We start from the raw sequence: 26,911 nt of genomic DNA on the forward strand, positions 1-26,911 counted from the left end.
AAGTATTGATCCCGGACCGTCGTTGATTATAGCCGTTTTAACAAAGCAGACATCGGAATCTTCAAAGAAATTCAATCTACGATTTTATATATGGAAATTCTGTAACAATGTAATGTAAAAATACGCTATACGGTTGCATCGTTTTAGATATATCCGAGCATTTAGCATCCGTGCGTCGCTGTATCGTCTCCCTGCCAACACACAGATATTCATATTTATTCGCCGGCGATCAGCAGGTCGCGGTAACGTCCAATATCTCCGTTTGCTTTTTATATATGTATAGTTTGCCGCGAAAACACTTTATTGCGCCTGCATCGGCGCTTCCAAATGCGGTTCGCGGCCGTTCTCAGAAAACACCGTGCGGCCTCTTAATGCCCCTCACGGAAGAAATCAGCGGGCTCTGCGCGAGGTAGAACACTCGTATCTAATCGACGAAGTGTTATGTAAATTTTATTGCGCCGACTCGCGGTGTGCCGGAACACGAACGGAATTTATCTCGCGATGGAAGCGGAGTTGACTACGGTTGCAAGAGTTACAGCCGTGCTTTCCATCGGTTACAGGTGTGCCTGACTCTGTAGTCGGCATCGGAGCATCGAATGGGAATTGATCGATTATGCTAACTGTCGGCAGCGAAGGGATAGAGAGAAAGAGAGAGAAACGACAGCGAGTCGCAAAACGCAAAAGACGCCGGCCATCTCGAAGGGTCGAAGGCGAAATATTGCAACACGAGATATGACGCGTGTTCGGGAATTCTTGGGCTTATTTTAAGACAGACGCTTCGAATGATGTATAACGGTGCACGCAGACGAGCCGTAAATGTTTCCAGTAGACATATTTTAATCGGCTTTCGACAATACGTGCAGGACGTCTTTCGTAGCGAAAGTATTCGAAGACACCTAATGTATGCAAAGTCGTAAAAAATATTGATAGTGAGAGTGCAGGAATATGAAAAATATGTACCAATAAAACAAGCGCTCGAAACGACGTTAGAAAATACAACTGCTTCTGTGGTCACGAACAACGAAGGATTCCTTATGTTCGCCTCAATATATCCTTCAGCTGATCAAAAGACGTCGTGGCGTTCCACTAATTCTTACGAATCACGCGGGCGAAATCGAAGGAGACGCTTCGGTCGCGAATTAAAGAAAGATGGTAAGAGGGTCTTGGTGAAGTCAACGTGTCTCCCCTTTTTACCTCTTTTCGATCTTCCTCCGACTAGACGGGGCTCTTTCAAAACAGCTGAATAAAATTATTATGATAAGACCTCGATTAATTTCAAACCGTGGAACTCCGGTAGTCGTCCGGCGGCGTAAGCCAGACTCTGAATAGGCTTACGCAGCGGCTGGATGTATATTCTTCGGCCTCTCTCTCTCTCTCTCTCTCCTTCTCTGGTCCCCTCTCCTCTCCTCTCTTTCGCCGTTCGTACATTTCTAAAGACCGTAGAATCCTTGAATCGTGAGCGAGCGCGCGAGGCGCAGAATCGGCGGTCATTAATATTGTCGGATTAAACGGCCGCGTGCATTAATCCGACCCCGAAGACGAAATCCTATTTCACGTCCCGGGCCTTCGGGGGGTTCTTGTTTCGGAATGTCAGTTTCATTAGAGACGTTCGTGATCGAGAAAACGATTAAAACGAGGGAAGAGGAGAGGTAGACTCTCGGGGGGAGCGAAGTGTCGAGAAAAAAATATTCTCGCGCTTGGAAAGAACTTCGAATACTTTTTCGGTGGTCATTTATCATGGTGTCGGGATCGCCAAGTGCATAAATTGCCGCCTGCATGTAAAATTATTTCAATTAATCCCCCTCGCTAGGATAATGAGTAACGTGTTTACGTTTCTTAGCATCCCTGAGCGTATTTGACAATGTTCGTACATATACTTCGGCATGAATAAAGCAAATTTTTAAATACTCGAAACTATACGAATTCCCAAGCATTTAATATACGAATAATGAAACGAAAATAGAAAACAGAATAATGTCTTTATTGCGAAAAATAGAAAACACATGGGAATACGGACAAAACACTCCCTACAGACGTCCATTTTTTACCTGAATGCAAGGGTGTATGGTCGGCTGCTCTTTGTTCTGCTCGTTACTGGCCAATCGTTATTCAGGTACAGTTGATCCTAGAAATATTTCATTGTTCGGTGTTATTTTCTAAAAAGACATGCAAATTAAACTTTTACTGTAGGGAAATTCTTGACATTGTACCCGTATCCCGTACCACGTCGCGCCCGCATTACTAGGCGATTTTGCGACAAATGATTCACCACTTCGTCTAATAACCCACTACATTCACAATTCTCCAATATCATTTCAACTTATATTACACTGTGCATTTAGAAAGAATATCAAAGAAATTATAAGTGACTGTTTTTGTGTGATGTGTTGCTAAGTATTGCTATTCGTATTTAATATAAAATTATAATATTATTTAACGTCGCGTTACTTAATTACATTCTATTCAAGTATAAAATTTATATACATCGAATACCTTCTCGAAATTGACTTTCAAATTGAAAGTGTCGGATTGCGAGACTTACGTTTCGGTAACAACGAATTCCTTTATCACTTTTTCGTTCTTTTATCGAGTTGTATACTTTTTTTGGAGGTTTACGAGTGTGAATTTTGCGAGGCCAGCGGGTTCGAACGACGGGACGCTGTACGTAAGGAATTCCGTAATGACGCGGTTGCGTGGCGTCGGGCACGCGTTAGTTCTTGGTTCCCATGAGGCGAACGACGTTCGCGATTAGGCATGAAAAAGCAGACAGCGGGGGGTATATCGCGTATGTCACAGGATGAGGCCCACACATTCACAGCGACGTCCACACGCGCCAGCCGCGCGTCGCGCGCTTTAAGGCGAGGTGTAAAAATACGCGGTGTGTGGGCGAGAATTACCAATGGAGATGCGTCTTTCGTACAATGAGACCGAATTTTAAAATGTGGCCAAATGTCATGCGTACGTTCATGCTGTCGGATCGTTATCGCGCGTACGTCGGGGAAGGTACGACGGGCAAATTTATGACAATGCGAATTCCACTCGAATTGTCTCACCGACGGGAGAACTCGATTCTATTTTGACAACTTGGCCGCGGGCTCTTCTGAAGCTCGATTTAAAACGATCAAAGCTGCAATCTGATTGTATTAACGTAGGTAATTGTGCAATCGCGTCCGCCAAATTTCCTGGTGCCGTTGAATCTTTGATATCTCTTGGGAAGTGAAAGAAGATATAATCTATCCGACTATCATCGCGGCGTTAGAAAGTGAGCGATGTTGCGAAGACTATTTATCATCGGGTAAACTGTCTGACCGCAATTTTTGTCACAATCGAACGACGAGAAAATGAACGAATGGTCGTGAAATTGATGATTTCCGCGGAAAGCTGGAAACGTAGTTAACACCATCGCGCCGATGTGATAAATTATCACAAATTAAAGGAAAAGCACATCTATCGTATGTGCAACGCTATATTCTGCGAGCTTATTAATTATTCCCACACAATTTATCACTTTTCGTCAGGCACGTAGGTGCTTATCTTTCATCAGCAGAGTATGCTTCGTATAAAAATAACCTAACGTGAAGCCTCTCGCATGAGGCTTGGCTAACATACGTGACCTAGAAACTTCAATCTACCGCGCTTCATATGATACCCTTAAGGTTGCAGTGGCCCATATTTCGCAACCACGTCGCCCGTCTTCGTGCCAGCATGCATCAATTTTGTTAAGATCAAGGGCATACGAATAGACGCAGCGACGGCGCATCCGTCGGAGCGGGTTATACGCGCGACGGCTCGCTCGAGAGGGATCCTCTCGAGAGGCGCCCGCCGCGCGATCCGCCGGGACACGCTCTCGCACGTTGAGCGTGTGTATGTACGTACGGCTGCGCGTGCTGAAAAAAAGAAGGCAACCCGATATGAAGCAAATGAAGTGCAAATTGACCGGGGCGCGCCGCGAGACTCTAGAAATCCGCTCGGACGTTCGTGAGTAAACTCGTCCAGACGTGAGGCGCAACGTGATACTACTGCGGCAAACGTCGAGTGCTCGAGACCGCCGATTCTTCCTCCTTTTCTTTGGGAGGATCGGCCGCCCGAGCCAGATGCGTCCCGTTTTGTGGTCGATTTTCGATGAGGGAACCGATCCAAATTGGCGCGGCCGCGAAATGCACCACGGAAAACGCAAGAGAATCCGTCGGAGATTTCGTTCTTGCGGTGAGATCGCGCAGGTGAAGGGTATTGCTTTTTGCTCGATCACTGAATGGGATAAGCGTACGAAGATATCGAAACAAGTTCCATACACATGTTTCTCGCTCAAAGATGAATATATACTCTAATGAATATTATTATTACACTAAGTATTTATTATGTTAAAATACTTATATTTTTCAACTTCAGCGTTGGGTAGCGACGAAAGATTTCTATAATATAAAAAATAGATGAGGTCTAAGAAATCCCATTTTTTACTTTTTAGATATGTAAATAGTGTTTGCAAAATTTACATGTGTGATTAAAAAGCAATTAATTATTTTGAAAATCAAGTATGTGACTCGAGATAACTTATTTTCATTGTGTCTAAATTTTCATAAAATTTACTTGTGCTTTACTAAATGACGATGCCACAGATTATTTAGACTTGAAAAAAAATAGAGAAATTGAAATATCCACAGGATTATATTGCTTAATAGTTATATCTTCCAGTTAAGATAAAAAAACATAGTAAACTCACGCAAATCTATGGATTTACATGGACTAACACATATTGCCGTTCTATGGCACTCCCATTGTTGTTCGCGTTACAATCGAAAATCGATCTGAATGCGCGGCGATGCGCGATCGGTGGCGGAAACTTTTACCGAGGGCGATCGTGAACGGGCGACTACACAATCGCTAAAATTCCAGACCACGCTTGTCGTGCCCAATGAGATCGTAAAATGTCGAACGGCTTTCGAGGAATTTGCGACGGACGCGTTTACGTCGATATCTCGGTCCCTCAATGTATATTGTTCCTAACGTTTCACGGAAGACTTCACGTCCGGGTAAGCACGTAAGATAAGATGAAACTAAAGGATATAAACATCGACTTACATTTTCTTCTGCTCAATAAACTGTCTTTTGAGTAAAATGCGTAAGAAAAATCCGCGAAAAGAGTTGATTACAGCGCGTAGAATGCATCTATGCAAAAATGTCAGTTTGCACATACATGTAACTGTTATATTTTTTAAGAAATGTAATGTATTAACGTAATTCGCGGAAGAAATATAAAGTAAAATATTATCGTAAAAGTATAGTTATATAATTGAATGCTAAGATTAAATTTATAAAATCAGTGATGAAAGATATCGCTCATTATTTTTATCACAATCCATTTTTATATTATATTTAGATACATTAGATGCAATAAAAGGGATTTTCTGGGGATAATTAAAGTATCCTTTTCTTGGAATAATAGATGAAAAGACGTATAAACCTTTTCGGGTCAAACGCAGGATATTTTTTGAAGACACGCGACTCTGTCCTTTCCCATTCTACTTTTTGCGCGTTAACACGCGTCATCTTTTAGACGAATGGGCGCGGTAAACCCATCCGAAAATAAAATCCGCCACAAAAAAGGATTATGACTGAAGGGTTATAACTAAATGGGTTAAACTGAATGAGTTATAAAATTGAACGGGTTAAAAAGGACTGAACGGGTTAAGCAGAAAAAAATCACTGATCACTAATAAAAGAATTAACCATAAAGTTGATTGCAGCTATAGCTGAAGCATTTCTAGTTCAGCCGCAGGTTAAACTTGTCGGTTCTTGCCATGCTCGCAACCCTTTCACCATCTTGAATATCCTTGATCTTCGAAATCTGGCGCAGTAAAAATGTGAAAGTCGATTGTTCGTACTGACGACAACCCTTTGGTTACTTTATGACGTGAAAGTGGTAAAAAAGTATCAATTGCCACGGACCTAAAGGGTTTACAATTTTTCTCTACGCGTCACGATTTTTTAGAGTCACAGTTGATTTTTTCTTTGAGCTCTATTTCGTTGTCCTCCACCCTTTCAGGAACAGTACGAGTTTGACACTTCCATGGAGGTCAGGTCTTTTTTATAGTTTTATGTTTCGTTTACTTCGTATTCGATTGTAACCCTTTGAAAAAAAAAAACAGATGGAAAAGAGTTACCTGGTTCAAAAAAATATTGTAGCTCACTAAGAACTTGTAGTACAGACTACGCTGTATTGACTATTTAACCCTATCGACTTGAAGTAGTGACTTTGCATGTTTCTTCTTTGTCCGACGGGTGAAACGAAAAGCTTTATAATAGCCCAATCTGTTACAGAAACATTATGGCGTTTACGTTGAAGGTCAATATCGTAAGAAATATGTATATGCTGATTTTCTGTGATATCTACAATAAATAAACGCAGAAATGGCTCATATAAATTGTGCTCATATAAATCTTGGAAATACAACACACAAAAGGATTCTATGTTTCTTCCTATATTTTTCTCTTATACATCCCTTCCATATTTCTTTAAATATATTTCTATATATTTTAAATATAGGTACTCGAATAGATAAAAATTTATAATTAAAATTAATTAATATCTACTTGTTAGTATATGAAAAAATATATTTAAATTGTAAAGAATGAATAAAAAAAGAATGAAAAGGAGCGCACGAAATTTTAATGATGATGTATAGCGTCATTAACCCTGCACTTTTGCATAATACGTTTGAAAAGAAATGGTATAAAGTTTCTCCTACCATTCTCTATGCAAATTCTCTTCTAAACCGCCGTCCAAGTAAAATTTGCTTTAAAGAGTGCGCCTTAAAGAGAGCGCACTGTAACCCTGATCAGTCAATTTTGTAAATTTGCCGTCTGCAAGGCTTAAGTACCTACCGTTAGCTTGTCGGACGCCTTTTGCTGTTGCCTAAGTGCTAAATCTTGTTTGACGTAACATTCATCACATTCTGACGAATATTTAAAAGGGCAAGACGTGAACAAGTTTCTCTATTGAGTAACTATTGAATAAAGATTTATGTATATTCTAATTTAATTGAAACAGAAGGTTACTCTGGTTTTCTAAACAATACAATGAAAAATAATGTTTTCAATTTCTCGAAATATTTTCATAGAAAATACCTAGAAATATTTAAGTCTTGCGTTGAATATGAGAAAAAAATATGTTTAAAAAACAGAAAGAAAAATTAAAATGTATATAAATTAGTTTAATTTTTAAAAAAATTTGTATATAATTTTTTTTCATATATTCAATTTTTTTCATATAATTTAAAGCCAAGAAAAATTTTCCTAATAAAAAATCAATAAGATGCTTGAATAGTAAGTTGTCTTGAGTATTTGCGTATAATTATCTTACCACTGAAAGTATCTCTATTTCACCAACACATAATTCATATACCGTTTAATTTTCCTTTTTTCATTCTTTGTAAGTCTTTTCAGTAAACTAAATTGAGACCTAACCATTACGGAAAGCTAATCCTTTCAAATATTCCTGTTAGGAGAATAATGATCGCTCTGGATTCTGTTCAAAAGGGTGTAAACCTCGGCGTACATCCTTTCATCACTAAATGGGTTAGCTTTTGGCTAATCTATCATTTTGCACATATTTCATACGTAAACCTATTCAGGAATAATTTGTCTTTTTCTACATTTCATCATTTCTTGAGGTTTAAAAGATAAAATAGTCAAAAGAAAGTACAAATAGTGTATAATTAAGTAAAGTAAGATACAATGAAAGAATAGTAGATAGCCAGCATGGATATATGATCAAAGATTATGGAAAAGCTTCGAAAAAATTTCTTCCGTTAGAAATTCGGAAATTTTCGGTTTATTATGCCGACTGATCAATCCTCCTATATTCTTATAAAACTCTATTAAAACTGATTTTTTCGTATTCTTGCATCAGCATGGTCGAAAAAAAATATAGCACGCCTCGATATGTTTTTACAAGCTGTACCGAGAACGGTCTCCTTTCTCGAGTTTTTGATAGGCATTTATTAGCCCCGCCGAGATTTTTTCTGTCGCACAAAAACACTTGCCGACATGGCGTTTACGAGGCGTTTTTTTTTTTTAGATTTATTTCTACTGTCAGCCCGAAAAAATACGGTCTCGCTTGTTACGTACCTATCGTAAACGCGATCATACTGTGACTCGTTGGTATGGAACATTCGCGTGCCCTCGAAAAACGGTCCTTCGTTTTTCTCGCTGAATCATTTTTGCCTTGCTTCTGGCTATGCGCCATCTTTTTTTTGTTGTACTACGACCATCAGGCAAACGACAACCGAATAAAAAACATGCAAGTCTGTCCAAAAAATCAGCTTATTTGAAAGCGAGATCGGAAGCAAGTTCTCAATATGAAAAGTTGCAGCTAGCTATAATATGCGGCATAGCACAAAGCAGCCCAATTTTAATCTCGCTCAAAAGGGCGCGGAATTAATTTAAAAGCCAGTTTTGCGTGCACCGTGACCGTAGACACTCGCGTGCCAGATTTCTCGAGATATTCAAAAATGTCAGAATTGCAATTCTTAACACGAGAGTAACAAATTTCGGCGGCGCAAACTATACATGCCATTTCGATCCTATCGATATATATTCAGGCCAGTCGAAGGTTCTCGATTGGCCGCCTCGAGCGAGTTGTAAAACTCGCACTGTACGCCTCTTACAATACATATGCATATTCACTGACTGACAGCCCAACAATTTGCCAGCCATTATCGGATAAGCAAATAATGCCAAAAGCAAGACTCGGAAATGGCCTTCGATTTTCTATGTGTGGAGCGATTTCCCTCCGTGACCAATTATCATCACGTGTTCGTGTGCTTCTCAAAAATTACTGCTACATTTTTAAATTCAATGAACGTCAACGCCTCGAGCTGACGAGCAGCGGATAATGACAGAACGAAGGGGATCCCGTAGCCTAATTGCGCGAGTTTCTGTCTGGCGTATCGCGTGGAATTCTCCTTGCATGCTTAGAAACGTATTCGGTTCGCGCAGTCGTCATAAATTATCGCAAAGCGTGACTACGCGTGCATTCACCCATGATTCCCTTGCGGCTGAAATCCGTGGTTGAGTCAAAGTGATTTTGCATCTCACGACCGTTCCTCCAAAGTCCCAAACTGCACGCATCAAAAGCGATTTCATATCCAGAGTAGCGTAGAATTTAAAAGAAAAAACAACTTTAAGCTTCAGAATATTATAAAGTAAAGATTTAGTTGCGCATGATTAAAGAGATGTGAAAATTTTCACTGATGTCGAGAGACCATGTATAATACAACATTACTCGTGAACACAATCGTGAAGAGATCTGTGAGAACTTGTGTCTGTGATATCTAATAGAATTTGCTGTTAATTCTCAACCCACACATTGGCCGCACCTGCAACATCCTGCAAAGAGGAGCTAGAAACTCTGAGAGCGGACAGATAGTTAAAGGATCGACTTTCTCGACCGACGGAGAGTGCCGGCAACGGCAGGGACAATTACAGTTTTGTCGCTGCGGGAAGTACGAGGAAAACGAAAACCAGAGAGGAAAAACGGAGTGAGTAATGCGAGGGTACAGCTAGCCGTGCTGCTGGCGAAATCAGATTGTTGCAACACTCGGCGTGCACTTGGGCGCTGCAAACGGGGTGCCTTTGCTCGTTGCTCGGCTTCTTTATTTTTGCCGGACGGTGTAATAAAATACGGGTGAGCGAGAAGGGCCCGCGAACCCCTAATCTGATATCTCGACGGAAAGGGGAGCGAATATTAATGTTCATTTGCCGCGAGCAAAGCCGATGCCGCCTCGCGAGCGCTTTTATGCGGCCACCACCGGCCCACCGGGGCCCCACATAATGCCCCGGCACCCTATAAAGCTAATGAGTCACGCCGAGTTCACAGAGGCCGTAGGTCCCCGGCAAACAGGTGCCGCTGTAACTACCGGGATACTCGCGCGCAAGCAACGTTCATCATGTACGTTAATCTCAACCTTTTATACCCACTGTTTGCATTGCAAAACGCGCGCTCGTGCGATCTCTATCAAACCACCGTTGAATTTATTACGTTTAAAGAGTGCAAATCACATAACGCTTATCGCGGGAATATATCATGCAGGTACGACGCAAACAGAAATTTTACATTAACATGTGATATATATCGGTTGATAACTGATATCGCGTACGTGCGGTAGCCAATCCGTTTCGCCCTGAATCGAAGAATAATGGAATTTATAAAGGATCAGCGGCGCGAACTGTATCGCATATATATCTTACATAAATCTTACCGAAGGCTACGACATGCGATAAAGAGGGGCACAAGTTCCTTGACCGAGATACTATTCGTCTACCGACATTTCGCCGACCGTTAGTTATCGCTCGGGTATGAATTAGTGCGTTGCTTATTAGAGCTTATCGGCATGTAGTCTTACGTAAGCTGGCGCAAATGTCGCAGAAGGACGACCGCCTTGTGAATTTATAGAATTTATCGTAACATAATCTCGACGAAGGACTGAAAGGATAATAGAATTGTCTCAACTGATGAACAAAATGTTATAGAAAATGTTTAATATTTTTTTAAATTTAAACAATTAAGATGATTTAAATCTTTAAAAACGATCAATAAAGAGCATCATCGAAATACATACATAATTTTTTTTTCTATATTCATTCATCTTCTAGCAGTATAACTTTTTCGTTATTGTTCAGCTCAGCTTGTGAGCAACGTTTTGGTCCAGCGAAAAAACCTGTAGCATCTACCGACAGATGGAAGCACAATGTCTGGCGTTACTTTAAATCTATACTAAATTCAGAAAAAAAACGAATAAGTAGATTATTTAGTTGCTCATTTTAATATCGCATACTTCAGTATTCATAGATAAATGCTGTTATATCTTTCGTGAACCATAAAATTAGCTTATTGTTAAAAAAATATTCGCCAATCGCTAGAGTTTATGCAATTATTAGTTCTACTTATAATCTTCAGACGTGCAACCCTAATCTAAGATTTACACAAAAAGAAATCAAGTACTAGTTTATCTCAGTCAATTGAAATTATTATTACAAATACAATTCCTACCTATTTTTTATACTTTCAAATGTATTCATTAATATTAAATTACCTTGTTTAATATTTTTAGACCATACCTAAAAAAATTTTTTTTTGTCTAAATAAGATTAGCCAATCAAAAAAACATTAGTTACGATTATTCATCCCAAACTGAACAGGATAGAACGGTTTTGCATAATTCTATTTAAAAAAAAATACGTCGAGTTGCACGACAGTAGTGCATATAAATTCCTCGATCTCTCATCACCCATCCTCTTCCTCATAATCACCACCGCCGCCCCCACGCACGTCTCTCTGAAACACGTTCCAGCTCGCGATCCACGCGCCCGCACTGCTCGAGCGCTCAAAGTCGAATGACCATCACACCCCCACCACTTGCAAAAGCGACGCGCGCGGCACGTTCGTCCTCAGCCAATTGCCAGTGGTGGGGACCGGATCGGCCCAATCAGCGCAGTTTTGTCGTACGCCGCGTCGAATCCCGGTTACGTGATTGGCGACGTGCCTCACCTTCTTTCTCCGTGTAGGTGAAGTCGCGCGCGCGTTATCTTCTTTCATGCTATCCTCGTCCGTTTCCCGTCCCTTCTATCCCTGTTTCCGTCGTTTCGTATCGAGCCGCGGCGGTCTCCCTCTTTCTTCTCTTTGTCGGTTTCCTCGTGTGGTGCCGCCGTTCTGCTCTCTCGCGCGCGCGCGCGAGGACACGAGCCTGAATCCTCCGGGGGCGAACCTCGTCGCACCTATCGCACTTCTGCGAACCCTTGAATTTACGTTACTCTTTTCCTGCTCCTAGCGGGATGCTGCAATCGTGGATCGGGTCACGCAGATATCGTGGGAGCAATCGTTATCTTTGCAGCGTACTTTAAATGCGTACTTCCAAATTGTACTACATCTCAGCAAATAATTGTCAAATTTCGATGTAATGTGATTAAAGATTTCTCTTCTTGTCCAAAACTTATGCAAAAATTTACTAGCAAAATTAATCAATGCACTAAATTATCAGCGTATCTTTTTTTACCTTGAGCATCCAGAGATAATACCAAGAAAAGGCAACGATGTGAAACGGAGTTGAATGTACAATATTACTTGCAACATGGTGCTTGACGGAACGCGATGATATTTGCCGCATTATAGTCTCAAGAGCAACGCTTATCAGGTAGACATCGCGGTACATATCATTACGTTTGCGCAAAGACTAGTTATATCCGGTTTAATCATGCACCATATAATCGCAAGGTAAACAAAGCATTACTCACGCAGGAGCGTCTACCGTCTGTATAAGTTATTTCCTGCCATCCTGCATGTCTGTAAGAACAAAGATTTCCCATAGATCGTCCAATTGAACTCTATCTGATAAAGGAGCCATCAATAAACTATCATTTTGCGAAGCTGAAATCCAGTTATAATTTAAAGTGACGCAGAGGCAACGCGTGAGGAGTGCTAAACGACCGGGATATCATGATCCACGTCACAATATTTGCACGCAACCATCCGCGCGCCGTCTGAACAGTCAACAAAGTTAAGATCCGGCACGAGATCGATGCGGTCGTCGTATTTCAGGCCAGTGCGTATACCGTCACGTATGCGTGCGACGGCCGAGATAAATACGGAGCCGCGCGCGTTTAATCGGTCGCGCCAAGTAGAAAGAGCAATTTCGAAAGGCATACATCGCGGGAGGGAGTACGAGGCACGTGCCGGAGCTACGCGCGTGCGTCAGCCCGTCGTATTCCGCACACGGTGGCACTCGGCTATTTTTGAGGGACGTGATATAAGCCCCGATGACGTTCGCACGACCGGTCGCATACTCGCGTCCTCGTCGGAATTACCATCGCCGAGCGCGGAACGGCGCGTATGCTAACGCGCCTAACCGGGGCCAGCCGGTTCTATAATGACCTTTGCAGAGACTGCGGGACTAATCGCCGATCCGTGGAAATGTTTCGTCCCATTGTTTCTCGTTCTGTGGGTGCAGCGAGAAGTTATCTCTCGCGCGGACTTATGCAAACGACGTCGTCGTTGTCGCTCGGATGAGTATACGGAGTTGGAATTGAATGTCACATTTGTTGGATTTGAAATTTGCCGATTTAATGAACGTGGCATTTAATTGACATTAGTAATAACCGATGGTATATGTATATCTGTAGAAGATTGTTAATTATCATAATCTTATTTTACTTTCATGCTTAACGATAAACAATTGTTAATAAAGCAAAGCCATTGAAGTTGCAAATCGAAAATTCCGTCGGAGATCACTGACGTCAATCTCGCTGGTAAAGTCCGATCGATCGACTCCAAAGGGGTTTCGGGGGAGTCCCCAAGGGGGGGTCCAAGCCGCACGCCATAGAGGGAACCAAAGTCCAGAGTGGGGGGCCTTAAAGGCATCGGGTGCCGTCCGACTGTCGGAATTCGATGGTAGGGGTAGTCAGGTTAAAGCGTCACGCGCTGGATCCCCCCACCAGGTACGTTCGCCACTGAATGTCCCCTCCACCGAAAGCGCCGCCACCAGGCATTCCACCGGGTGCCACGCTCCGACTGCACGATAGAAGACGTTCGCCGTTCATCGAGTTAGTCGAGCTCTGACACCAGTCGCGAGCGGTCGCAATTTTAGCGGCGTTTAGAGAAAACGAGACGAGCAAACGAGTGCATACTCTATCGTCACGTTTCCTTCACGTTCACGTTCCACCGTCGGGTTCACCCTCGTACCGCGATTCCCTCGCGGACGAAGGAGACATCGAGCGCAGCTGATCATTGGATTATCAGTGAAGTGATCGATCTCGTTTCACAGTGCTTTCACGTCGATCAGAATTATTCAGCTTGGAAGTTCTCAACACTTCTGTGATACGGGAAGCAAAGTAAATAATGGTGACCGGAGTGGGTGCCACGATGCCGACCGGCGGTGTCACCGTCGGCGCTACTCCACCCGCGCAGCACGTGCCCCAGGAGGCTGGCCAGCCCCCTGCGCAAACTACCCCGACGGCCACAACAACTACGAGAAGAACCGGGGAAAATCGACGGGTTAGTGTCAAGATCAAAGAGATTCTTCGTTATACTTCAGCGTGTTACATTTTCCGGAGTATTGATTCGGAGTATTGACCCGGAGCAGCGAATCATTTTCTATAATAGAGAAAAATATATATAGTGACTATTAACGCACTGCGAAATTAATTCTTTTCACATGATAATATTACTTTCTCTTCAAAATTGAGATGCCATATAAATTGGTATATTTAGAATTTGAAATAAAATCACATAAAATAATGAGGTCAACTAGAAATAAAGTAGAATTAAAGAGTGTCATCTATTTCATGCTCCGGATTTATTCTCCTTTAAGTGCCGAACTCCAGAAAAACGTAAACGATATTTATTCTTTCGCGCGACGCTACTATGGTGACACGCCGAAAGCTTCGAACTCGTTATGTGACTACTCACTGTTAAATCGCTAAACAGTCTTTAATTATTTCTTTCATTAGTCGTCGATTTACAATGATTTATACAAGTATTATTAATTTGTAAGTCATTTTCAACTTGTTTTAATGTTCTGACGTCGCGAAAAAATTGAACAAACGTGACTTTAGAGATGGCAAATATGATAATAGAGAAAAAAATTTTTTAAGTACAAAACGAATACCTCTACCTGCCATTGTTGCTATCTATTAAGAACTTGTAAAGAACTTGTAAAGATCCTCGTCATGATCCTTGCAAATCATTATGATGCTTAATAGCCTTCGAGTAGAAAAGTTTTCAAAGACATTCTTTCTCTTTTGAAGTTTTTTCGGCACGATATTTTAACGTTCTCGATATTCATTGACATACGTTCTTAATTTTACTTGAGATTTTTCTAGTACTTCTATTTATTATTTTTACCGATGATTTCTGTTCACAGAGCAATAAGCCTATCATGGAGAAAAGACGTCGAGCCCGTATTAACAACAGTCTGAACGATTTAAAAACTCTCGTTTTGGAATCTATGAAGAAAGACGTAAGTATCAGAACATTCTTGAAGTATCATATATCTTATGAGAGCAACACACGACATAAAATTTTTTAAAACTTTTGTTTTTTAAATTTTTTAAAGAAATAAAAAAAATGATTTCTAAAATTTTAACCTCCTAAAATTATTTGACGCCGATCTTCTACCTTTCTATTTTCAATTTTATATACTGTCTCATTAATTTGCTAATCGACATTTTGGTTTGTTTTTCTGTTACAGCCAGCTAGACATTCGAAGCTCGAGAAGGCTGACATTTTAGAACTGACCGTGAAGCATTTGGAGACCCTACAACGGCAGCAGGTCGCTATGGCTGCCGCGGCAGATCCGAGCATCCTCAACAAATTCCGCGCCGGTTACACGGAGTGCGCCAGCGAAGTTGGCAAATTTCCCGGTCTGGAAGCCTCGGTGAGGAGACGTCTGATGTCCCATTTGGCCTCGTGCCTGGGTCCGGTCGATGCTGGCAACGGCCAAACGACGACGGCGACTCAACAGGCTGTCCAACCGGCGCCGCCGACGACACAATTGCAAGTACACATTCTGCCTCAACTTGACACCACGCCGCGTATCCAGGTCCAGCAATCGAATGGCATTTTCTTCACCAATGCCAACGGTACCGCCCTGCATCTGTTGCCGACCAGATTACCGAACGGTGACATCGCTCTGGTGCTCCCGGCGGGCGCGAAAGGGCCGGTCACCTCGTCGCCGTCGTCGTCCCCGGCGCCAAGTTCGCCGTTACCAACTCTGATCCCGATTCCCCAGAGGACCGCGAGCACCGCATCCGCATCGTCGACGAGTTCGTCCAACAGCTCGACATCCACGTCGGCGGGAAGTCCGGTGGCGTTCGAGGCACCCCCGACGTCGTTCCGCGAGCAGGCCACCGCCTACAGCCCAGTCAACAGTCACCGGGACGTCGCCACGTCTCCGGCCAACAGCTACAGTGATTCGGAGTTCGAATCGCATTGCTATAACACCCCCCAGAAACCTCTCGCGCTGGTGATGAGGAAGAGCGTGGTGCCGCCAATCGACGACAAACCATGGAGGCCGTGGTAAAAGGAAAAGGAAGAAAAAATACGGACACGACATGTGCGTGACTATGAAGTGATATAAACTTGATACGTGTCGATGGTAATCCGCGGCCGAAAACGCGCCGATTCAACGTGCCGATTTATGCGTCGCGTAAAGAAATTCCGCGGAACGGAAACATGTTCCTCAATTACGTAGATCATTGTAGACGAGCGGTCCCGTCCGTAGGAGGACATCACCGTGAAAAAGTAGAGGATCGTTAAGAGACGCCAGTTCATTTTCCCGAGTGCGCGTGCACAGTCGGCCAGTAGCCAATGAGGCAGTGCCTTCTTAAATAGTGCCTTGTAGATATATCATTAAATTTCAGCATGTCGAAAATTTTGAACGCAGATGATTTCTCCGGAATATATCTCGAAATACCGCGTCGGCCCTTTTTGTCTTATCCCGCATCGCCCTATCCCTATCTCCTTTCTCGTCGATCCTCTCTGTATAGTTATATGAATACTATATTTTAAGTGCCTTACGCAACAAGAATCACCGAGGTCTTCCATTCTGTTTCTTGTATGTAAAACGCTAAACGATTTGTAGTATATCGTTGTAAGTACGAAGAATGTTTTTAATCGATTTTAGGCTTAGGATTTATGTTAAGAAGTTGCAAGCGAGTAACAGCGTGTACGAGAGATTGTACATATGAGCGATAACCGAAAGAGAACACGTTATTTATATTTATACGAATGCAAAAGAGGTTACATTTATAATTCCTCTCTATTATGAGAATAGACAACCAACGCTTATCATTGCAAGAGTATCAAATAAATGTTGATCTCTTTCTCAATACAATTTCTATGTTTTATGTTTATATAAACCACCATTTCCTCAATCCACATTTCCTTCAATCATTATAGTTGTATAAGTACATTTTATATACTTGCTCTCACTCTTGATTTATTTTCGATTTAATCTAACCAGATATAATTATGAAAAAAGATATCTTCGAAACGCTTTAAAAAATATATGCAACAGATAAAAATTCAATTATAAGTTTTCAATGAAAAATACAGGCGACAAAATTTCGAAACGAAATACTTTCGCTCTGAAGATGCTTGCACTTCATCGGCTATCGCCTATATGCCCGATTCGCTGCACGTCTCGAGCGAGACTGAACGGCAGTTCGCGAGAGCAAAATTTCTCCGCCGAGGTACCGCCATCTGATGAAGAAGAGTGGCGTTACACCTATAAGTATACAAACCGGTCTGCGATGACCATCTCACCCGACCAGGCCCAAAATTTCTCCCTTCCGCTGTGCCTTTGCCTAAAGTACCAAACGCCAGAACCTGCTGCCTTCTACTGGATTTCGTCGGAACACCGTGAAGCCCTTTACAGGACCCTAAAGGACCCGAATCCTTTTCTCATCCGATAATAAAGGTTAGCAATCTATTTCTATAACGTTGCGTGAATAAAGTGCAATACTTTATTCTTCCTTCGGTAAAAGCTTCCAAGTTTTTATCGTAAAAACGATTAATTACTAATTGATCATCGCGAGAAACAATTATCAGTATTGATTAACGATTTATGAGGCACAATCGATTACATGAACTGTCGTTTCGAGAAATGAAATCGAAATGCGGATTATCAGACGTCACCGAATCTAATCTCCAAACTGGATTCTGAGTAAAGACATCGTGATAGTTGATTATCGCACTCGCTTTCTCTCGTGACTGAATGTTAGTAATTTTCCAACGAGCGATTGGCGCTTATACCGCATGACTTTGAAGTAGATAAGGCTGTCTCCGCGCGTGGACAGTTACGATGTATATTTAAGCATCGTGCCCGGCAGTCACGTGCATTTCGCTCGCTCGTAAATCTGACTTTATTCCCCGCCGTGCTGCAAAAATACAGGACATATCTGCAATTATCTAACCGATTTAGATTGTTCTACTGCGCGCTAAAGAAAGCGCCGCTGTAGGAAAAATATTTAGAATATCTACTTTTCTCATCTTAAATCGTCACGTTTGCATTCTAACTGTGATAAAAATGCACAAGAAGAATAATAACACACTTACAATATTCGCGCAAATATGTATTTTAGAGACAAAAATTAAAAAAATTTTTAAGCGTCAAGAAACGTACACAGATACAGTCTTCTTGATCTTCGCGAAAACCGCGAAAGCCTAAATTACCATAATGTCCTCCTCTGCGGGCAATAGCATTCCTGGTACAGCAATTTGCGAGGCAGAAGCGCGGCGTGCAGGGCCAGGATGCCACACGCAAAACACGCCGAATGACAAATTGCATAGTACCCTTCTTTCTCTCATGGTACTCTTAGCGTAATTCGCCCCTTGTAGGCGAATTACGCTCAAAGAAGATACCTTCGCCATTTCAAGTAAGCTTTTACGACTATGGGAACATTCGCTGTTAATAATTTAACCCAGGTATGTTGAAAGAAAGGAATAACAGATTGCTCTGAATTTTTAACCGGACTTGATAATAAAATGTATATTAAAGCAATGCGAACGTTGAAACTTAACGACTCGGAATTGTTTATTGTTAATTAATGTGATTGAAAAAAATTCATTATTAGTATTTTGTATCTTGGTCTCTATCAGTCACCTTATTCACCTTATTTCACATCGATCTCGATCTCGATCACCAAATACCAAACAGATTCTGCAAATTATGACTATTTAATAGGTATATACATTATTAGAATCGTATTTATCTGGCCATCCATTCAGTTATCTGCGATTATGTAAACGTTCCAACAAACACGCCTCGCCAGATATCGTGCGAGTTGTCTGCGTATATACTCTAATGAAAGAAGAATTTGACCCCTACCAGGCACAACAGCGCACGCGAAGCTCGCGGCGATGAGCTCTCGTCTCGAGCAAGAATTTCGCCGTCCTATAATTGCCTTCCTATTTTTTTACGCCTCCAGGCGGCTAGGCCTAATGATCATTAAGATGATAATGGCCGAGGATTGTAGCCCGAAAAATTTAATTATATCAAATCCGTTCTACCTGCGCGAACTAATTCCGTGTATTACGCGTTATTTGGGGTCGCGCCAAAAACTACATTCTCCTGCGGAGACTCGTCCGAGAGAGATTCGTGCAATGGTCTCGCTTTTCGGCGAAAAAATTATCATAATGCGCTCATTAATCTCACGATGAAAGGAACGACGAAAGTCGCGAAACTGGATAGTCCGAGTTCCCTCCTCTCGGGGAATTTCTTGTTCGGCTGTCTGTGAATCTGCGTCAGGCGTTATCTCCGCATTAGGAAATTCCCGGCCGCTCGCTCGTCTGCATTTAACGGACGTCACGCGCGCCGGTTGTGTACGTTAATACTGGACGATGAATGATCGAGTCGACGTGAGGCAAAAGCTCCACGTGACATGGGATCATTATGACGATGATAATTCATGTATGTGGCAAAGGTTAATTACCGAACGTGAAAAAATAAGGAAGTCGCATCGTCGAACTCTTTGCAGCCTTGGCATCTACTGGTTTTCTTTTTCCTCACGCAAATGCGAACGCAAAATATCTTGAGACTAACATAAATGAAACGGATAAATATCACTTGTGTGTACCAGTTTTGTTAACATTTAATAGCGAATAGCATTTAGACGACCGATGCTTATTGCTGTAAAAACATCCGTTTGTTTCTCGGTAACACATGTGACGCAAAATATTAACTAAATTTCTAATTCTAATCGCAATTGTAGTTACATGAGAGAGAGAGATAGAGACAGCTGGATGCGTCCACGCGCGTTTTCAGTCATAATCCGAAACCTGATTCTATCCGCCTCGTAGGAAACAAGAGCTCGAATCTTCCTCGGAGTGGCCCTCTCTAGGAATTCCCCAATCAGCTGATTCCTAGAATCTCGCGAGCGCATATTTGCTAGCCCGTCGCTCCGCCTTGGCTCGGCATACGGTCGCGGTCGCGCGCGATTTCAAGGATACAACAAGGTTGACACGCGCCGCCACTCACGGGCGACTAGTGAGGGGACTCTTGCCTGATCTCGTTCGCGCTGGTTCACGCTATCGACGGTATTCTCCGTCTCACGTGTTTGTTGCAGCATCACCTGGTGATGCTGCCAAGATTAACACTTTACGCCAGATTTTTGAATGTCGGCTCGAAAGCAGCACGACACGCGAGCGCGTGACATCATCGCTACGATATACGCGGTATCTTTGTGTGTGAGCAATGCACTTTATATTTCAATCTCTCGTTTTCAGAAATATCGTTCTACACGTTAAAATATAACTGCAAAGATATCTTTGTTATTACAAATATGTAGCTATATCGACAAAAAAATATAATTATAAGATTATTTGCGTTGTCGTTTTTCGTTTTCAACGGACTGGAACTTTTTTCGAACCGCTTGGATCTTACAATTCCCAAAGCGACATTTCGGAAGCACGGCTCCGTGTAATGGTGCGCCGGGCCCTTTCGCAACAACCGAAAAAGAGCGTTGGCATTTTTGAACGTTCCACGTGCCGGAGAACGCACGGCACGGTGATCACGGTTTCTTCTTCGTGAAAATTACGTGACGATAGCCCGCGGCATGTGGTAGTAGGCTTGCGACTGGTCGAAATATTTTCGACGTTTGTTTCTTCCGCTTAGATGTTTCTCGTCCTTGCAATTTATTTTATTAATTATTAATTATTTATGCATAAAAATCATATAAATTTATTATCATAGCTTGTTGTAGCAGTACCAGTTAACACTATGTCTAATCTATGTCAACGCATTGTTCCTCAATCGATGGTTTTGTATTTCGAGGACGCTAATGCGACACGGCCAGACGCTTACGCAAACATTTATTGTGATGCCAGACGCTGAATAATCAACGGTCAATTCGACGAGGATTCGAATTTCCGGGATTGCCTGAAACAGATGTTTCGTTCGCGCATGGGGAAATGTCGACGCCGCTAATTTTCAGACACGTCAGCGGTCTTGACCTATAAATACGAGAATCGTAATCTGAGAATCCTCGCTAATCGCTTCCGTGCAACCGCGAAAGTATTTCCCGAGGAATTTCAAAGACATATTTTCGTAGCAAGGTGCGTTATTCGCATCGTAATGTCACGTACTTATCGGTTTGTTGAGTCGTACGCGTTCGGAACTTGCAGCCTAAACATTTTATCGTGTGATTCCTCGAACGGCACGACGGAATTGCGACAACATGTGCACGAGGTGCGCAGTGCGCACTCGCTATAATCTTTTTGTAACCAGGTGTCCGCGATATTAAACCTAGTCGTCACGAATAGCAACGCGATCTATGCCAGTCATGCTCGATCATTGTTATCGCGAGCTTACCGGCGCGACACGTTCGTCCGGAGCATCCTGTCCATCACGTGTAATCTGACATTTACATAGTCTCGAATAACAAGCCGAGGTACGTTTCGAGTGCTTATCTACTAAATCCATGAGTGCAATCGTCGATATCGGTAATTTCATTGAACAATATACTGTTGCCTGAAAAAATGTGGAAGAGGATTCTGTTAGGAAGAGAGGGAGAGAGAGAAATTCATCTGAAATAATATATTTCAATTCTACCACAGGAACATGCTCTCGTTGCAATACAATTACCGAGTGAGCCTTGCTTTCTCATCCGCATCGTGCTACCCGTTGCCATCGATCATTAATCAACCCATTATCGCAGTGGTTGCCATATTACCAGAAATGAGCGCGTCGCGTAATTACCTAACACATTAACGCGATGCGATACATTGAAGAGACGCGCATCGGTCGCGCACATGCACTGCGACTCACTCGTCGACGGAGCACACGTGGACACGACGCGCGGCGCGGCGGTGCCCTGTGTGTGACTCGATAAGGGCGTGATTCCATTCACGAGCACGGCAATTTGGGTTAATAACACAAGGCGGCGAAGCGCGTGCGAGCCACAGAGAAAGACAGAAAACGATAAAGAGAGAGAACTGGGAAAGAGGGAAAGAGAAAGAGAGAGAGAGAGAGAGAAGAAGAGGGAGAGAATGGACGCGCGCATACGACGTCGTCGGCGGTTATGATTATTAAGATTATAGTTACTCCACCTCGGAGCTCGAGAGAAGTGTGTGGGTCGAGAAGCCAGAGTTATTTATGAAGTGCGTGTGCGAGTAGAGCTGCGGCCTATCTCTGATGTTCTTATTTCGTTGTTTGCTCCCGAGCGCGTAATGCCGCGTTAGAAAACCGCGACACGTGCGCGCCGTGGAGGCTCTCGTGCGTGCACGCGCCCACGGTGCACGGTGCTCCGGTCGTATGCGTGAGCGTGGCAGGGATGGTGCAAGAATTCAGTGTGGTCCGCATAATGTGTGACCGTCGGAATTGCATTGCCTATCTATGGCACATCTAGGTCTTTTGTAGAACCAGTTTAACTATCAACGTTCCATTGAACTGAGCCTTTATGTAAAAGAGACATTTTAGAAGCTGCAGGAGACGTTCGATGGACGGTTCCTCTCCGTAATTTGGGACGATTGCGCGGCTCCGGAATTCCCAATTTAACATTTAATTGCAGCCACCAATCGCAAATAGCGCGTCGGGCGCGCGAGTAAGATTATTACGGGGGGGGGGGGTTACGGCAGAATTATTATCATGCCCGAGGCATTTCGCATCTGCGCTCAACAGCAATCAGCACAATTATACTTCGGTTCCAGTGCATTCCCTTGATCAAGGTTGAGCCCGCATCCGTGTTTGAATACACCGGAGAATAAAAAAAGCAGCGTTTCAACGTACCCCAACGGTGCCTGCAATCATTATATTTTCTTCGTTGCGTATTTTCTGGGATATCCCGGAAGTTCGGCACGAGGTACTGAAATTATGGGAGCCGGATACTTCTCGAAGCAGATGAAATAGCCGGTCTGCTACATCTTCGACACTTATATCATCGGCGATCGTTGCATAAAGCTCCACTAATTCAGTGTTTCACGACTATCTCTCTGATTGCGACTGCTTGATGTGATTGAGAACTTTTATTCAGACCAGAATTGCATGGCGCGCGACGACGCGCCGACGCGGCGCGACTTATTGAACGTGTCTCCGAGAAACAACGGCCGAGAACGAGTGAATGCCGTTCCTGGAACGTGCACAATAGAGGCTCATTTTCCAGCCACCTCGCGAGTAAATCAAATCTCCGGGGCACTCTTGTTCGCGGGGAGCAGCGCACTCGCCTGCTGCTCGGTCTCCGCAGCGAGCGCGACGGATAAACAACTCCGGAGCTACTTAACGGATCGTAAAAGACGTCGCGCGAAACGATTTCTGCGCTCGCGGCTCCGACCGAGCCGCGGGAGGTAATTTTGCACCTGGTTCAATAAGCATTACTCTCGTGGCCCGTCGAATTCGATCGGGCCGCGTCCTCGTAAAGACGTCCTCGCTTAATTAAGATCTCGCGACACCGCGTAAATTCTGTCGCGATCCTTAATTTTCATCGGGCGCGAACAAGTCCTCGGTACGGTTAATTTCTTCGGGGAGCTCGCTGTCGTATTTTGTAAGGAGCTCGCTTTCTTACTGGTGGCGCGAAGGAGAGGGACAGAGAAAAGAAGAAACGATAAGAATCCGAGATACGAAAGCGGATGTCGTCGCCTTCGTAAACTATATGTTTTAACGTTGCCGTTCGCGTAGCACTCTTCATTTCTCGACTTTTGTTACGCTTAATTGTCTCCATTCTTGTTCCTCGGGAATACGGTTCTCGGGAATACGTATACCGGTATAACGGCGCGGCGCCGATAAAATCTCGCTCGACTTGACACAGGCAACTTCGAAAAAAAAAAAGAAGTAGATCGCGGGCGAGACCAGGCATCGGTTAAATTGAGATTCTCCTGTTCACACCTTGCGAGCGGTGCGAGATCGTCGAGATGTTTTACGCGCAATTACGACTTAAGTATCTCGTCCACACCTTTCAGTTCAGTTAGGTGTCCCGCTCTTTCCTCATTGCTATGCAAGAAACGACATTAAGTGGGGAACGACACGGATAATTAATTTCTCTACAAATGCAATTTTTCGTGTACGTTAATAGCATGCTTTCAAGTCCGCTCGCGATCGTGAGTGTCGTGAATACAATGATAGCTACTTATTAAGGAATGTGACAACTTGATCACACAAGCAAAACAAGTAAATAAATCTGAGTAAAAATAAATCAGAAAGTAATTGACCAATATCTAGGCCAGGAATCTGGTTACTAACCAGGTACTGCCTATATTCTGCTTTATTTTCTACTCGAGTATCTGTATCAAAATCACCAGGTGGCTATATGTCACTAATTATTAAAACATAACGGTCCATTCTTACGATAAAGCGTGTGTAACAATTTATCCACGATCGATCGCCACGGGAGATAATGCCGGCGATAATAAGGCAAAGCAAGTCGCGATTTCGTGAGGCTACGAAATGGCTTGGCGCGTACCTGTTCCGTGAAAGATTGCCGCTCGTTGTGCAAGTCCGCCTCGTCGTTAAAGCGCGCCTCCATAGTCCCATCTGAAATTATAGACGAGCCGTGTGATATAGACATCGGTGCCGAGAACATCATCGGGATGAGAAATTTGTAATTGCACGCCGACCGCGAATTGCGCCGCGCGAGAAAAACGAATCTCGTGTCTGGCTCCGAGATGATTAAGCTTCGAGGGAACACCGCCCAAACGTTTTACATCATACGTACGTATGCTATGTACGCGTGCAATTACGGTACGAGAGACATTCGTCATAACGCGAGAATGTTCACGCATGGAACTCGCGTCTATACGCGTGATGTATAGCAATCCTGCGGACGGGGAATATTATTTGTAAGTACGGTATTTAGAGGTGGTGGCGTTTGATAAATGCGTGAAAGTGAAAACATTACGTACATCATAAGGCGGTTCGAATATTTTTGACGGATAACGAATCGTCATTGAATACGATATTCCGATAGTAAGTGCGTCACTCAGCAAGATTAAATCCAATCTCGATCTCTCTCAAGAGAGAACCATGGTTGTCGATCTACTTTATCTGCCTCGGAGATCCACTCCATTTCCTCAACGTCGAGGCTCAAACCCCGCTGAGAGGCGAACGCCAGCGCGGTAACCGCGGCGCGGCCGCGAAATACACTCGTACACGCTCGTACGTGGGCTACGCGGAGCGACAGGGGCCGAAGAAAAGAGTTCGTACACGAAGATAAACATCGGATCCGACCATGTCGCCAAACAGAGCGCGCGCGCATCTTCGTCTCGGCACGTCCGTCAATCACCCTGCGGATCCGACGACAAACATGCAACGCAAGAAGCTGTCGTTCTCCCCGTCCGCTTGGATCCTCTCGCAGCTCTTCTCGTCCCACGCCACGTACAAACAGAAGATTACGAGGAAACCCTCTCGGAATACATTCTCGGTCGGGAATACAGCCGCTTCTTCTTCAAAACCCATCTGTTTCGGGCCACCGCGCGCGCGTGGCGCGATCACGGGACGACCGGATTAAATCGCGCAGACGTGTACAAAATATAAAAATTATGCCTCTCTCCTGCGTGCTGAGTGCAGAGATCAACAACCTATTATTCCATTGTCGCCGAGATAAATATTTCACTCTCTTAACCCCTATCATGCAAATGGAAGAATTCATATCTAATAATAATCAAACGATATAATGCGATGGAAAGTTTTAATGCATAAAATCCAGATATTAGATATTAGATATTAGATAGATATTAAATATTACAATACTTCGCGAATAATACTTAAATGGCACTTTATATATTATCAACTATAAAGATTGTTATATAAAAATGAATTTTATATATTATAAACCAACCATAAGATTTAAACAATAATGTATAATGTTCGCTTGAAATAAATAACAAGACAAAGATTTAATCCTAAATTGGAAATTTATCCGACCGTGTGTGTGTGGACGTCAAGACGAAACAGGAGAATAATGGAGTCCGATTAGACGAGGGATCGTGTAGGTCACTGTCTCTCGAAGATTCCGCTGTCTCGATAATTCATCCGGCGACAAAAAGCGGATAAAAATGTGGTTTCGCAAATGCGGTTAGTCCTCCCGCGAGTGTCGGTATCCCACGGCTTGACGGCCGTTAAAAAAAGCGATTCTAAAAATGCGAGCCTAAACCGCTCTTCGTTTTGAATACATAAATGTCGATGAGCATCGACTCGGAAACGCCTCACAAATACACATTATACAATTTATTTAAAACACGTGAGAAATAATTTTTCAGCGTATAAAGATATTAAATCATTAAAATATTTTGATCAAAGCGTCTATACAAATACAACAGAACTTTCATTCTATATCCAATATCAAATCTATATAAATATTTGATAAATATATGAATATATAATCCTAGCCATATAACAAAGATACATTTCATTGTATCGAAACCCCAAAAAAGACGCCGCGACATCTGTCTACCTCCTGCCAGCAGGCTCCTCGGAACAGTGTCACCTTATTAATATCTCCCCCTTTTTTCAAAGGACCCTTCGATCGCGCACAAGCGCCTTTATTCGATTCCAACATCGAGCCCTCGCGCAACAGCGTCGGAATCTCTCGGATTGGCGTTCGATCGTGGATGCTTTGGCGATATGACCGGCGCGCGACCGATAAAAAGTAAGAGGAATGCCGGGGGCCGGGCCCGAGCGGCTTCGGGGGTCCGTTCCAGCAAAGGGGGTGGGACGTCACCCTTCCAAAACTGGTCAGAGAACAACACCGACCACTGTATCGAGTATTGACTCGATCGGCAAGCAGCTGCCGCTTCTTTGTGCGGCGTCAGAACGCGGCTCAGTTCTGGATCGCGGACCTAGATCCGGCGCGGCGCTCGGCTGCGATCTAATCTATGCAAAAGTTATGTGCCCGAGCACGGTCCGAGACATGATGGATCGCGGGATGAATT

The 26,911-nt window shown here is 43.3% G+C and overlaps 2 protein-coding genes across 3 annotated transcripts in view; one reads left to right on the forward strand and one right to left on the reverse strand.

Annotated features, from left to right (window-relative positions):
* LOC139768930 (uncharacterized) overlaps positions 1-26,911 on the reverse strand; it is a 165,123-nt gene that overhangs the window by 50,651 nt on the left and 87,561 nt on the right. For both annotated transcript variants that reach the window (XM_071699594.1, XM_071699601.1), the window contains exon 3: positions 24,445-24,515. In XM_071699594.1, coding sequence (XP_071555695.1) covers positions 24,445-24,515 — 71 coding nt within the window. The remainder of the gene's footprint in view (positions 1-24,444; positions 24,516-26,911) is intronic.
* On the forward strand, positions 13,446-16,886 carry Hry (bHLH transcriptional repressor hairy). The gene is made up of 3 exons (XM_071699314.1): positions 13,446-14,047; positions 14,916-15,011; positions 15,243-16,886. The coding sequence occupies exons 1-3, from the start codon at positions 13,892-13,894 to the stop codon at positions 16,071-16,073; spliced, it is 1,083 nt and encodes a 360-aa protein (XP_071555415.1). The 5' UTR covers positions 13,446-13,891; the 3' UTR covers positions 16,074-16,886.

This window comes from Temnothorax nylanderi, unplaced genomic scaffold (genome assembly GCF_030848795.1).
Source record: "Temnothorax nylanderi isolate EJ_2023f unplaced genomic scaffold, tnyl_v1.0 TNYL_tig0002_pilon, whole genome shotgun sequence".
Lineage (NCBI taxonomy): Eukaryota > Metazoa > Arthropoda > Insecta > Hymenoptera > Formicidae > Temnothorax > Temnothorax nylanderi.